At 62.8% G+C, this 15,152-nt stretch overlaps 1 protein-coding gene across 1 annotated transcript; it reads left to right on the top strand.

Moving 5' to 3' along the window:
* The first annotated feature begins 304 nt into the window (after nt 1-304).
* Nucleotides 305-14,705, top strand: MSANTD1 (Myb/SANT DNA binding domain containing 1). The gene is made up of 4 exons (XM_036085679.2): nt 305-993; nt 4,242-4,506; nt 8,025-8,300; nt 10,505-14,705. Exons 1-4 carry the CDS (start codon nt 978-980, stop codon nt 10,743-10,745), a joined length of 798 nt encoding a protein of 265 aa, XP_035941572.1. The 5' UTR covers nt 305-977; the 3' UTR covers nt 10,746-14,705.
* Nucleotides 14,706-15,152: the final 447 nt, after the last annotated feature.

Consider the following 15,152-nt stretch of genomic DNA (forward strand, 5'->3'; position numbering starts at 1 on the left):
GTGTGGAGGCGGCCGGCCTCGCCCCGCAGGCAGCCTGGCCATACTCAGCGCGCTGGATGAAGCATTCTGCCTGGGCCTGTGGGCACAGACGTGGGCCTGCTTTGTGGCATCACCAAGACTCCTTTGGTGAGGGAAGCTCATGGGAAGCCATGAGCACGTCCTGCAGTTTTCACTGCTTTGGGGACCTTAACATCTGCTTGGACGGCACTTCCTCACCAGCCTCCCAAGCAGGAAACCTGGAGGCCACTCCCAACGGCCGTCGCCCTGCTGGCCACGTCCTCTAGGGAGCCTGGGGCTCGTAGGCCTGAGGGGCACTAGGGGTGTGGGTGGGCCCAGGGGACCCACTGAGGCAGAGGGCTGGCAGGTAAGGGTCTGGGCTTCCCAGGGATGTAGGGAAAAGGGCAGTGGTGCTGGCCTGGTGAGCTGGGCTTGCAGCCCCCCGCCCACGCACCCACCCATCCACACAGCGCTGGGCCGCAGCTTGGAGCTTCCTTCCACTGTGAGCCGGCCACCCTGGGACGATCGTCGCCCCCTTCCACCGGGACAGCCCCCCCTCTGGCCCCGCCCTCCCGGGGCTCGACCCTGCCGCCCCTGCCATACTGCCGCCATCTTCCACGTGCTTTCCTGCCTTTGCCCAGGACGGAGTGTTTGCACTGCTCAGCTCGACCGCCCACTGTGATAGGCTCAGCTCACTGGCATCGGCCCCTGCCTGCTGCCAGAGGCTCTTCACGGGCACACCTGCTTTCTACCCTGGGCCCCCATGTTGGCCCGCCTGGCTGGGCAGGGCTGGCACAGCCAAGTATCTCAGACCGAGTGTCCGTTCACGGCGAGACGGAGGCCTGCAGGGCATGGCCGCACAGGTGCCCCTGGCCTCCTGCCGGGGCTTGACTACCCCTTCTCCCTGCAGGTCCTGCCGGATACCCAGTCCCCGGCCCTCTGCCTCCCCATCCCTCGGAGACTGAGGGTCCCAGCAGGCCATGCAGCTGTGCCAAGGTATGGAGCCCCTCCCCAGCAAGGACAGACAGGGCCGCCCACCTAGCCAAGGCTTTTCCTTGGAGGCCCCACCTGAGGGCTCTGCTCCCAGAAGCTCCCCCAGGATTCCCTTCTCTGGGGGCTTCCAGTGCCCACTGAAACCTGCAAAGACATTTGGAGTCCAGCCTCTTGCCCTGACTCCCCTGGACGCACTGGCTGGAGGGGAAGGAGGAGGTGCAGAGCCCTCCTCTGGGGCCACGGTTTGCCAGAGCTCTGAGCACAGAGTGACGCCTGCAGGCCGGCAGCTGCCCCTCGGAGGCAGTGGGACCAGCTGGCCTGCAGCCTGGGGGCCCTGGGGCAGCAACTGTCCCCAGCCAGGCCTACGGCCCCACGGCCATGCTCTGCCTGCCTCCCCCTGCCCCGGGAGGTGCCGGGAGGCAGCCCTGCTCCGCTCTTGGAGCTGTGCTGGGGAAAGCCCTCGAGGGGTCCTGAGAGCCACTGCCTGAGCACTGGGGGCTTCCTGGGGGGTACAGCCGCCCTGAGCCTTCCTGGGAGGTGTGCCTGGCCAGGTGGTGGTGTCCCTGTGCCCCCAGGTGATCCCTGAGGCCTGGAGAGAAAGGATGCAGACCTCAGCCCAAGAACCCACTGAAGGCGGGGTAGAGGCCCCTGCGGCCCCCGCCCGCTGCACTTCCAGTTCTGACCCCAGCACACCCGCCCCATCCGGGGGACCTCCCGTCCTTCCACCTGATGGACAGCTCCCCATTCCAACCTCAGCTCTTGGGCGCGTGGGCAGGTCTGAGGAGGACCTCTGTTAACCGTGGTGATTTTCAGCCTGGACTTCGGGAGTCCCTCCCCCGGGTTTCGGCCACCGCCAAAAACCCACGAATGCCAGGCAGCCTCACTGACGGCCTGTGGACACCGAGCCTTTCTGGGCGCCTGCACCTAGGGAGCAGGGCTGGGCCCTGTCCAGCAGGTGCAGTGGGCTCCTGCGATAAAACCACTGGAGTTTTATCTTTTAATTTTGAATGCTGATGCCTTTAGGTGGCCCTCTCTCGTCGTAGTCCTCCTGGGTTCCATGGCCCCGGTCTCCTGCCCTGGCTGACCCTCCTGCTGACGTTGGCTGGCCAGCCCCAAGGGGGCACCGCAGCCCATCCCCAGCCTGGTTCTCAGCCTACCTACCACCCCCCACACTCCCTACCACCTTTCCTACCACCCCCTGCACTCCCCCAGGGATGGTCACCCTGTCTCACTGCCGGCTCCCCTTGTGTTCCCGCAAGCGGGCCTTCTGCCACTGCGAGCCGGGTTCTTCTGGCGGTGCCCTCTGCCTTCCTGCTGAGCCAGGCCCGTCCCCCGGTGTCACGGTGCAGAGCTCACTTTCGTCCTGCGGTGTGCCCTTCCAGCCCCGCCGGCGCTGGCAGTCCGTGGCCCTGGCCCTCGAGATGTCGGGATGAGCCTCCTCCAAGCCCTGGTAGAGACCCGCTGAGGGAGGGTGAGGGTCCCACGGCCAAGGACCCCTGCCACAGGCAGCAGCCACCTTGTCAGCACTGGGGGGCCTCCCAGGAGACCCCAGGAAACGGTGGGGAGATTGTCCAGCACACAGCAGTTTGCATTGGCTTCATCCTGTGTGCCCCGCCCAGGACCACGGGCACAGGAGGGGTGACAGGTGTCTTTTACCGGGAGCCTGAGCCTATGCTCCTTCAGGAGGCCGCACAGCACTGCCGACTCAGCTCCCAGCCAGCCCCTTGCCCACAGGCTGACCTCACCTCTCCACCCCTTGGGCTTTTCATGTGTAAAATGGGAGTAACCACGAGGATCAAAGTGGAAGACACTGTCTATAGCTCTTAAAACGGTGCCCGGTGTTTGGAAAATACTAGAATTCTTTTTTTTGTTTTTAAAGATTTTATTTATTTATTTGACAGAGAGAGACAGCGAGAGAGGGAACACAAGCAGAGGGAGTGGGAGAGGGAGAAGCAGGCTTCCCGCTGAGCAGGGAGCCCGATGTGGGGCTCCATCCCAGGACCCCGGGAACACGACCTGAGCCGAAGGCAGAGGCTTAATGACTGAGCCACCCAGGTGCCCCTCGAATTCTTATTTTCTCACTTTTGTAAATGTTCTGAACCCGGGGTCACACAACTAGAGTAGAAAATAAAATGGCCTGGCTCAAGGTAGGGCCAATCAGCATGAGGGAAAAAGGGAAGGACCAAAATGGAGTAGGAAGACTTCAGAGAGGAGGTGATGTCAGAATAGGGCTTTGAAGAATGATTAGGAGTTTGCCAGTTAAGTCCAAAGGCAAAGTCTAGGTGACCTATTGGGAAGGGAGGAGCTACTTAAGATTGGTCCCTTCATTTGTTCATTTCGTTAGTCAGCAGCCTTTAGCAAACCCTTTTCCGTGAGGTACTGGGGATGCAAGGAGCATGCCACCGCCCGGTGGAAGCAGCTCGAGTACAGATGGCGCTGAGCAGGGTTAGGTTGGGGCTGTGCTGGGGCTGCCCAGGGTGGGAGGGACAGATGGACACTGCCCGCCTGCTGCCTGCTGCACTCTGGCCTCAAGAACTGCCCCGGCTTCTCCGCTCTCCCCACGTCACCCAGGCCGGCAACCAGTCCCACCTTCAAGGAGGGAGACAGGCCATCCTGCCCAGCCTGGCATCCGTGCATTTCCCATCACATGTGAGCACGTGGCCAGGGACACGCTGTGTGTGGAGCACGTCCTGGGTAGGCGAGGGTTGCTGCGGGTCCCCGGGGGCGTCCGCCTCTGCACCCTCACCCCTCGCTGCCCACCCTCCTCTCCGTCTCCGCATCTCCCTCTTCATTTGCCCCCTGACTCCCCATCTTGGGCTCCCCTGGGTCCCTGGCCTGTGTGAGTGGGGCAGGGCTGAGGTGGGGGCCGCGGCCTGGACCCCCGCCCTCGGGAGCCCTGCGAGCCCAACGCGCACCAGGCTCCTGACGGGTCGGGGTGGGAGGCGGGGTGGGCGCCCGGGCCGCCGGTTTTGGGTCTGGCCGGCTCGCTGCTGTATTGATGGCCCGTCAGGGCAGCCCTGATTCCTGCGCTTTCAGTTAAAAGGTTTCTGTTGTTGTAGCTTATGCAGTTGCTCTGTTGCTATGGAAACGTGACATCAAAATGACGTTTCCCGTTTAAAAGCTTTTAACTAAATTCCTGCCTGTCAGATGTAGGCCCCATTTTGAGCGCGGAGCTGCCTTCCAGGAGTGGGGCTCCCGCCCTGGTGCGCAGGCCGCAGGCCCCGCCTGAGCACGTTCTTTTAACCCCACAGGTGCCTCCAGCATGGCCGCGGCCGAAGTGCCCAGCTACCTCGTGTCCCCACAGACAGAGAAGCACCGGCGCGCCCGCAACTGGACGGACGCGGAGATGCGTGGCCTCATGCTCGTCTGGGAGGAGTTCTTCGACGAGCTGAAGCAGACCAAGCGCAACGCCAAGGTGTACGAGAAGATGGCCAGCAAGCTGCTGGAGATGACCGGGGAGCGCCGGCTGGGCGAGGAGATCAAGATCAAGATCACCAACATGACCTTCCAGTACAGGTGGGCTCTGCGAGCCGCGTGCCTGCGTGCCCCCACGCCCCGCAGAGCCCACACTCCCGCTCAGCGGCCGGCCGGCTGCGCCCGGGCTGCGGGGGCTGCCGCGGCCCCCTCGGAGCTGAGTCAGGGAGGCCTTGTGTGGGCAGAGCCCGGCCGCGAGATGGGGCCTGCACAGACCGTCTGTGCCGCCTCCCGTCATGGAGGCGGGGGAGCTGAGGCCCAGCGAGGCGGGCCTGGGGCGGTCAGCACCCTACCCCAGGCCCCTGCCCTGGGTGCCACCTGCAGGCGGCTCCCACTCGGCCTCCACATGCCCTCCCGCCAGCCGGGAGACTGCAGGCCGGCCGCCCAGGTGTGGCTTCGCTAAGCAGGGAAACTGAGGCCAGGGGTGAGAAGGAGGCTCAGGTCCCAGGCCTGCAAGTCCCACCTGGTGCTGACGCTCTGTCCTTTCCGGCAGCCACCGAGCCCAGTTGTGAGCGCAGGTGGCGCGGGCCACGGGCAGGGAGCGGGGTGTGTGGTGGGGTTGCAGCGCCCAGCAGGCACCCACTCGTGGGAGGGGCCTTGTTTGTGGAACGAAGCAGTGGGGACCCAGGCCTGGCCCCCCATCTGCCTCCACCCTCCCACTGTGGCCACCCTGCCCTGGCAGCCTGAGGGGGGCCGCGGATGGGGTTCCCAGGCGGGGGAGCTCTGGTACCTGGGTGGGGAGCCAGCTACAGCCCCCCAGGCCCAGCACCTCGGGCTGTGTGGCAGCCAGGCCTGTCTGCAGACGGTCACTGTGTGCAGAGGGTCCTGGGCGTGGCCAAGGTCACAAGTGTGGAGCGGGTCATGGGCATGGCGAGGGTCACGGGCAGGGCAAAGGTCACTGGCAGCGCTAGGGTCGTGGTCAGGCTAGGGTCTTGCTGGGGGGCAGGTCGCCCCGGAGCTGGGGGCCATGGGGGGAAGAGCAGCAGTGAGAGTGGGGGGGCCATAGGGCATACTGGCAGGGGTGGGCCTGTCAATGTCCCCGAAAGGGGCGCTGTCCCCGGGGCACGTGCAGGTGCCCAGCGGCTCCCAGCCCCGGCCGCCTCCGCCCGCCCTAGTGGCTGCCGTGAGCAGGGGCCAGAGGTGCAGTCAGGGCTGGGTGTAGACAGGGCCTGCAGCCTTGCCCTGGGCACCTTGAGAGGACCCTCCCGGCCTGCAGCTCCCAGCCCGTCTGGGGCCTGGAGACGTGCAGAGGCTCGCAGGGCCCCTGACACCCCGTCGGCTGTTCTCGTGGCCCTTGGAGGAGTAGTTCAGAGCCTGCACCTGCCCGAAGGCCCGCCTCCACCCGCAGCCCCAGCTCCCAGGCAGGCCCAGGGGCCAGAAGGGAGGCAGCCACTAAGGGCCTGAAGGCCTCATTCACAACATAAACAGTGTTCAGTTCCAGCCACCAGCTCGTGACGTGAGGGCTGAGTTGTCTGTAGACGTGTGTGTCCCCGTTAACCCCTCCTCCTCGCACACGGCACGTCCCTCTGTGCCTGGTGAGGGGGCTGCCCATCTGACTCAGTAATTCATGGGCTCTGATTGGTGTCTGGCCGAGTTATTCATTATTTATCCTGAGAGCCTTCTTCAGAGTCCCAGGGGAGGTGTTCTGTTCCATTCCTGGAGGTAGGGGATGTGGGCCAAGGAGGCCATAGGAGAGGAGGATGCAGCAGAGCAGGGGCCTGGGCCCTCCGGCAGGGCTCCACTCCAGACGCTGCAGTCTGCTGCTGGGGGGAAGGACTGCACACGTATACAACACTTCAATTTCCCATTCCCTGAGGGGGAAACTGAGGCCTAGAGCAGAGGAGGGACTTGCCCAAGGCCACATAGCCTTTAACAGGCTGATGCTTTCATTGGTTGACTAGTTCTTTATCTGTTTCCCCCCACCCACACCCAGAAAGCCTCCCACAGCAAAGTCTTCTCTTATTTTTTCACTGTAGCTCTTTACATATTAGGGTTGTCAGGCTAAGGGAGCCTGAGGGGGTAGCCGGGTTCCATGGAGCATGGTCTCTTGGAATACCCTGCTGGGGTCTCCTGTGCCAGAGCCAGGCCTTCCCTCATTTCTCCAAGCAGTAGCCTGGCCTGAGTGGTCAGAACAAGCACAGGGGGGCCTCTGGAGGGGCTGGAGGGAGCCTAGGCAGAGGCCGAGTGTGGGCCCCAGGCACAGTCCTCTACTTCCTGCACCTGGAATCTGTGCAGGCCTCCAGGGTGATGGGTGGCCCTGGGGTCGGGAGACGGAGCAGCCACGCCTTTCCCTCTGTGGCCTGTCCCTGGCTTTCTACTGAGGACATTCTGCTTGGTGGCTGTTGGCCTCGGCTTGCTGCCCTGAGCCACAGACCCCCTTGCCGTCCAGGTGGGCCCGTTTGCTGAAGGCAACTCATTCTGATGGTCAGCTGAGTGTTTCCAGTGACCAGTGTGACCAGGGGCCCACGCTGGCAGGAGCCCCACATCAGGAGGCAGGAGCCATCTGGCCACAGGGATCTCTTATAGCTTGAGGGCCTCCCTTCTTGGGAAGAGCATGGGGCAGGAATGTGGGGGCCACAGACTAAGGCTGGATCTGATGGGGCAGACAGCAACCTCCCCCCCTGAGTTGTGGCCTCCTTCCTGGCCTGGCCAGGGCTTCCCAGCTCTCCTGCAGCCATGTCTCCCATCCCAGAGCCCCCAGAATTCAGCCAAGGCCCGGGGCCCTACAAGGCCTGTCTGCAGGGAAGGGCAGGACGCAGGGCTGGGCGGGGTCCCCGCCCATGGTGGGCAGAGCTGTGCTGTGCATACCCATGGCCCCGGAGTCTAAGTAGGGATCCTGCTGCCTCCTGGTACCTTCAGCCAAGAATGTTATCTGGTCAGTTTGCTGTTTGCCAGGAACTGGGCTTTGTCTTATTAAATTATCCCTAAAGCTTGTGAGGAGTTTACTTTGCTCATCCCATTTTATTGATGTGAACATGGAGGCTCAGAGAGGTTAATGAACCTGTCCAAGGTCACATAGCAAAGTGGTGGAGATGAGACACAGCTCAGATCTGTTGGACGCTGAAGGCTGCGCCCTGAACTCCTGTGGTTCTCGCTTCTAAGGCGTTCTCCTGAGAAAAACAGATTTCTTATATTATGACTTCTTATGTTTGCATTATATGATACTTGTAATAATATTTTATTCCTATGTTTATTTTATTATTGCTGGTTAACTTACTTAAAAGCAGTATCTGTTCCTTGTAGGGAGTTTAGAAACTACAGACCAGCAAGGACAGAAACAGTAAAACAGCCCAGGGCCCCACCACTCACAGATGACCTTACTCACGTTTGGGCCGCGTGCTTCTGGCACCCACCGTGGGGTAGGTCCCCAGCCCGACTTCTTTCCAAGTCTCGTGTCACCTTGGCCCTGGAGCCTGGCCGGTTTTTCTGGAGAGGCTGTCTGGCCAAGAGTGGTTCCCCGGGGCCCCAGCAGCCCTGAGCGCCCCTCAGCCGAGGGCCAGGCAGGACAGGCCGGGAGCAGCTCCGTTTCTCACCCTTGGCTCTTGTGTCTCTCGTTTCAGGAAATTAAAATGCATGACAGATAGCGAGTCCGTCCCGCCCGACTGGCCCTATTACCTAGCCATTGATAGGATTCTGGCCAAGGTCCCCGAGTCCTGTGATGGCAAACTCCCGGACGGCCAGCAGCCGGGGCCCTCCACGTCCCAGACCGAGGCGTCCCTGTCGCCGTCTGCTAAGTCCGCCCCTCTGTACTTACCGTATAAGCACTGCTCCTACGAAGGCCGCTTCCAGGACGATGGCTCCGACGGCTCCTCCAGCTTACTGTCCCTTAAGTTCAGGTGTGTCTTCCTTCCCTGCCCCACCTCCAGCAGGGGCCAGGAGCCCAGCGGCCAGAGGAGGGGCTGGGAGCGGTGAGGGCCGGCAGCTCTCGGGGCGGTGGCATCCTCTGCCGTCCCTGGCTGGCTGCAAAGGCCTAGGTGGTGTGCAAGGGCCTCCAGGGACAGGGAGGCCTCGGACGGGGAGGCCTCAGACCAGGCTGGCCTCGGACGGGGAGGCCTCGGACGGGGAGGCCTCAGACGGGGAGGCCTCAAACAGGGAGGCCTCAGACCAGGCTGGCCTCAGATGAGGAGGCCTCAGATCAGACCAGGCTGGCCTCAGACGGGGAGGCCTCAGAGCAGGCTGGCCTCGGACGGGGGGGCCTCAGAGCAGGCTGGCCTCGGACGGGGGGGCCTCAGACCAGGCTGGCCTCGGACGGGGGGGCCTCAGAGCAGGCTGGCCTCGGACGGGGGGGCCTCAGACCAGGCTGGCCTCGGACGGGGAGGCCTCAGACCAGGCTGGCCTTGGACGAGGAGGCATCAGATGGGGAGGCCTCAAACAGGGAGGCCTCAAACAGGGAGGCCTCAGACTAGGCTGGCCTCGGACGGGGAGGCCTCAGACGGGGAGGCCTCAGACAGGGAGGCCTCAAACAGGGAGGCCTCAGACCAAGCTGGTCTCAAAGAGGGAGGCCTCAGACCAGGCTGGCCTCAAATAGGGAGGCCTCAGACGGGGAGGCCTCAAACAGGGAGGCCTCAGACCAGGCTGGCCTCGGATGGGGAGGCCTCAGATCAGACCAGGCTGGCCTCAGACCAGGCTGGCCTCGGATGGGGAGGCCTCAAACAGGGAGGCCTCAGACAGGCTGACCTCAGACTGGGAGGCAGGAGGTATTGAAGTGCGGGCCATCATGTCCATAGTCTAGGTTCATCTCCCTGCTCCATCACTTTGTGGCTGTGTGGAAAGTCCTTGACCTCTCTGGGCCTCAGTCTCCCTCTGTAAAATGGGGATAAATCAGCACTTTGTCCGAGTGTCACGAGAGAGAAGGGACACGGAGGAAGACCAAGTGCCCCACCCCCACCGACCCCCAGTTTCTGGCTCCGGGGCTCCCCGTCACCCCCTAGCAGACCCCGCCCTGGGGTCCTCCTCCCCCTCCCTGCCCTGGCGAGGCTGGAGGGGCATTGGGCTGAGCCCCCAGAGTGTGCTCCTCAGCTGGTGGCAGTGGGCGTGCCCGTCCCCTCTGTCCTTCACAGACGCCCTGCTAGGCCAGCACCGGCCGCGTGAACCCGCCCTCAGGACGCCCACAGACGGGTGCAGAGACACAGCCAGTGGTGTGCAGGCCCGGCAAGCAGAGGAGGGACATTTGGGGTCGGCTTTCAGGGGTGAATAGGAGTTGGCCGTTTGGGGAAGAGAAGGCAGAGAGCAGGTGGAGCGCTGGCCTTCAGGTCTGTCAGACAGGGGTGAGGTGAGGAGGGTCTGGGGGAGTCGGAAATCAGGGGCTGCCGTTCAGTTTGTCTGGCGCCCCTTTCCTGGAGCAAAGACCCCAGACAAGAATGCCTTTGTGACGGCCAGACGGAATCAGCTGGAAACCTGAGGTTTATGGCCAGATGTGTCCGTGGATTGACCCGGTTCCCGACTCGCAGCTGCCCCAGGCACCGCACCAGGGCTGGGACACGGGAGCCGCTGGGGCGCCGTTCTGCTTCGAAGCACAGGGCCCAGACGGGGGGACTGGCAAGGCCTTGGGGGGACCGGTGGGGTGTGGCCAGTGAGACCAGGGATGCTCACCGCCCCAGGGCAGAGAGCACAGGGCACGGCCGCGGCGCGGGCTGAGGTTCCGGGCCCGGGGGAGAAGCCGCAGCACCCCCTCCCACCAGCCCTCCTCGTCTCTCCCCCCGTGTGGCCACTGCCCCCGAGCCCCACAGCGGGCCTGTGGGTTTGGCACCCGCTCAGTGAGTTCGGGGGTGCTCTTGTGACACGGTGTACCCCGCCCACCCAGGCTACGGGGGTTTGGATGGCCCTGGGACCCAGGTTACCCGATTGCCTCGAGTCCCCCAGGGCAGCGGTGCCCGCGGCCCCTGCGGCCCCCTCCTGTCACGGCGGGAGGGCTGCAGCCCCTCTCACCGCTGCCCAGGGCCTCCGCTTCCCACGTGTCCGCTGCGGCGGTTGGGAGAGTCGGGCGGGTGGAGCCCCGACCCTGCGGCCCGCCATCCCCACGCCGGCACTGTCCTTCCAGGTCGGACGAGCGGCCCGTGAAGAGGCGCAAGGTGCAGAGCTGCCACTTGCAGAGGAAGAAGCTGCGGCTGCTGGAGGCCATGCTAGAGGAGCAGCGCAAGCTGAGCCGCGCCATGGAGGAGACGTGCCGGGAGGTGCGCCGCGTGCTGGACCAGCAGAACCTCCTCCAGGTGCAGAGCCTGCAGCTGCAGGAGCGCATGATGAGCCTGCTGGAGAAGATGGTCGCCAAGTCCGGCGTGTAGGCCGCCGGGCGGCAGGCGGGCGGGCAGCCAGGGCCGGGCAGCCGGCCACACGGCACGGGCCAGCCGGGCCAGGCCGGGTCCCGGGGGAGGCGGGCGGCCCCCTCCTGGCCCCTGGGGCTGCTCCCGGGTCGGACTTCCCTGCACGGAAGCTGCTCCTCAGACAGGCCGGGGACTCCGGGCTCGCTCTGGGGCGATTCCATGGTAAGAACTCCTGGCATCTGTCCTCCAGTACCGTCACTGTCAGTGATACTTGAAATGGCTTTTGATATCAAATGTGTAATTTTTCATGACTCCCTGGAAGCAGAGTTCACTTTCTCAGCTCAGAGGGAACGCACCAGGTTGGTCTATTCCAAAAACAAAAGCGAACAGAAACAGGCTGGTGGCAGCTTGGCGCCCAGAACAGAAACCTTCCTGAAGGGGGAAGGGGAGACGGCTGTTTCATCCTGCACTGGAGCCCGCAGCGTCTTTCGGAGCTAGCCTCTGACACCGGGGTGAACCCCGGAGAGCCCACGGCCCCCCCTCGGAGCACCGGGTCCCCGCGAGAACGCTAACCAAGCAAGGACAGCTGCCCACGTGCGCCACCCGGTTTGGTTTTCCAGGCCCGGGATGTCGCGCTGCTGAGACGGAGGCCTGGCCTCCCGCACTCACGCTCTGGTCGGGGCGGCAAACGAGCCAAGAGGGACATGACACGCAGCAGGTGTGGTCGGCGCTGCACGAGGAGGGGCCGCGGGAGAAGCCAGGCGGCGCGGCCGGCCCACGGGGGCACGGGGAGCTGGTGGGAGCTGGCTGTGGCGCTCGGGAGCGGGACCCACGGCGCCGGGCCGAGCAGGGGTGCGCTGCCCGAGCTGTGAGACAAAGCTCACCTCCCCGCCCCCGCCCTGTCACCAGGGGGAAGACCTTTCCAGACACTTCTCTATTGAATTCCTCCTAAGTCTTGTTGGCCACTGTGGCTTTTGGTCCCCGGCTGCAGGGACAAAGGGCTCCCCGCCTGGGACCATTGTGTTGCTGCCCACACAGCAGGGTTCGGAGGAACATGGCAGGTGACGTGGTTTGACTTAGGGTCTAGGAGAGCTCCTGGCGGCTCCTGAGCAGACCTGCAGCGGGTGGGGTGAGGGCAGAGGTCCTGCCAGGAGGCTGTCACAGTCACCTGACGCTGCAGTGGTCCTTGAAGCAGCCGCCCGTGGTCGCCCAGGTGGTGCCCAGGCCAGCCCCAGGCCTGGCTGCGGTGGGCGAGAGGCTGGGCGGCCGTAGAGCCCAGAGGGGCAGGACGCCCCGGCTCAGCCACCTCGGGGGCCTCCCCAGCGCACGCGCCGTGGACTCAAACCACGCTGCTTTGGAACCAAAGGCAGTAGTTTGGTGAATGTGGAACAGGCGGTTCTGCTCAAGTGTGAACTTGCCATATTTCTGCCCAGACGTGCGGCGTTCCCACCAGGGCCAGCGTCAGCGAGCAGCACGACATCGCCGCAGCCGTGGGGGAGGCGTGCGGGGAACAAACCCCAGCACCCCACTGCAGGGGAGGCCTTGGGGCGTCGCGTGAAGACCCGGGCCGGGGGCTGGGTGCAGGCACACAGGACGCCGCTGCCTCTGAGACAAGAAGCCCCGGTGAGAACTCGGTCGTTTGACAGACACCGGGCCGCTGGCTGGATCCCCGTCCGAGCGGCCGTGCCCGAGGGTCGCCGAGGTGGCAACAGACCGCGGCTCTGCGTGGCCGTCCTGGCGCTCCTGGGGCCGGGGCACGCACCAGCGTTCCTAGCTGTGGGAGGCCGCGGGTGCCGTGTGCTACGTGGCAGTGTTACCTTTGTACTTAGAGGCCGTTCGCACGGTTTTATTTTCCCAGCTGTCTCTGAGTGTGGGGTCAGGGCTCGCTCTGTCCATGTCTCACGGACTCGGTGCTGCCTTGGGCTCCGTTGGGCCGGAGCGGAGCTGGCGCGGACCGGCAGAGGTCAGCCGCGCAACCGCCCACGTCGCGCCCGTCGTAAACCGTGTGTCCGTTGCGAGTTTCTGATTTCTCCTGTAGTTATCGGTACTGGTATCGGCTATATCAGCGAACACTGAGCTATTTGATGAGATCTAGCAAGACAACCTGTTAATACCAAAAACGGAAATCGGGAACCGGACGAACATGCTTGCTTTCACCTTTATTATTTAACATTGGCATTTTCAGCTAATGCATTAAGACAAACAAAATAAGCAGGATAACAGAAAATTACCTTTATTTTCAGATGATATTTTTATATTCCCAGGAAGGAGATATACAAGAGATCAAGAGCTCTTTAAACCACCTTGGACCTGTGGACTATGAGAATGGAATATTCCGTTCACAGTCATGATTGAGAACTGCAGGGAATCTATGAACGAGTTTAACCAGAACGGTCCAGGATCGACATGAAGGAAACTGTGTGGTTTTATTGTAAAATCTAAAACAATTCCTGAGCATGTGGACAAACCACATGCTCCTAAAAGCTCTAAAGTAAAGTGTCATCATTTTATTAATGTAATTCCAACAATATTCTCAATAACATTGTGGGGTTTTGTTTTGAAATGGAAGAAAGCTGTTTAAGTGGGCCCCACGCCCAGCGCAGAGCCTGACACGGGGCTTGAACTCACGACCCTGAGACCATGACCTGAGCTGAGATCAAGAGTCAGATTCCTAACTGACTGAGCCACCCAGGTGCCCCTGAAGAAAGTATTTTTAAGTTCAAATGAAAAAGAAGTGGGGGCAAAGGGAATGAGGCTAAAGGATGGAAGGAGACCTGCAGGGCCTCATGTAGCGCCGGGAAATGCAGAATAAAACGCGAGCGTGCCATCATACGCCCCTGCGGCCGGTGTGCCGTCTGCCAGGGTCAGAGCTGGAAAAACGTCAGGAGACAGAAACTCGGACTCTGCGAGGGGGAGTGGAACGGGTCACGAGCCGGCGGGAGCAGTGGGGCTTCATCCCACAGGGCTGGAGACGCGCTCGCTGGTCGGCGCCCAGGGTGGGGGCTCGGCGCCCAGGGCCCCTCCACGCTCTGGGGGAGACTGAAGATGTCACCACCTGTCTTCCTGTGGTCCTCACTACCAATACTAACCCTAATAGACGACTGTACTAGAAATCAAACCCAAGACTTAAAAACTGTACTCATTTAAAAATAACAATAAACCCATTACATGTTGACATAAACAACAATTGCATGAAAAATACATTTTCCCAAACAAAAGGTTTTCACGAGAAGAGGGGCATGTATTACACGTCCTACGATCTCTGGGTCGGGAGAAGGCTGCGGACTGCCCCGACCGCCGCCCCGACCGGCTCCGGACACGGTCTGCCGCGGGACGTGCGAGTGTCAGCGGGACATCCGGCGCCGCGCCGATGGGTATTTGGAACAGAAAGGGATCTTTTACTAACGTGTGCAGGTCGCTGTGGACACCCCTCCCGGACGACCCCAGCCGCGCAGGCTGGTCGCCGCGTGGACTCAGCCCGCCGGCGCTTCCAGAGCTGTGTGGCGCCCGGGGGGGCCCCGCTCGCCGCGCTCCTGCACCGCCGTGCGCTGGGCCCGTGGAACATACCGCCCCACCAGGTCAGGCCGGGCTCTGTGCCCACAGCGCGGCAGACGCCAGCAGAAACGCACTCTTGTCGCCCTCCCGGGGCAAGATGTTAGGCTCGGGCCGTGGAGGCGGCTCCTTCGAAGTTCTGATCTCGGCACCAAAGCCGGAATTTTGGGGCTGGTCACCACGACCACGTGGTGCCGCAGGGACAGCTGTCCATTTCCAGGAGGCGCCCGAGTCCCTTCAGGTAAAAAGCGTGTTCCCGTGGAGAGTGTGTCCAGTTGTCCTTTGGCGGCAGCGGGACGATGGCGCACGGGCCGCTATCTGGACGGCGTAGTCCTGAGGGTGGGACGGGAATGTGTCACGCAGAATATTAGAAAGATGTGCCCAAGGGCCAAGATTTAATAAAATCAGTACGTCACTGCCGCATCGGGACACTCTTGGGAAACTGTTGTTTTTCGCGTGTGTGTGGTGGGAGGGACGCGGGACCCCTGGCCAGGGTTTTGGTGCCCGTCCTGATTCTCGCCGAGGACCCCGCCGGCCGAGGACCCAGCACTGCGCATGCCAGCACGCTGAAGATGACCGAGGGCATTTTTCTTCCGTAATAACCGTTTGGGGCTCAGGGACGCCCGGGGGCCTACAGACCACAGTCCCTTCGGGGAAGGCCCAGCCATGTGTGCAAGGCAACGGGGACGAGAATATGCATGGTGGCCTTATTTGTCGTTGTGTGTCCTGGAAAGCTCCGGAGGGTCCCGTGGCGGGGACAGGGGTGAGGAGGGGCGCTGAGGCCTGTGTGCATCCTCCCCCCACCACGATGGCCCCTGTGAGCTGTGTCCCCACGAGCTGAGGCCCAGGAGGAGGCCCTGCCTCCCTCCCTCTAAC

This window comes from Halichoerus grypus, chromosome 3, assembly GCF_964656455.1.
Source record: "Halichoerus grypus chromosome 3, mHalGry1.hap1.1, whole genome shotgun sequence".
Classification (NCBI taxonomy): Eukaryota; Metazoa; Chordata; class Mammalia; order Carnivora; family Phocidae; genus Halichoerus; species Halichoerus grypus.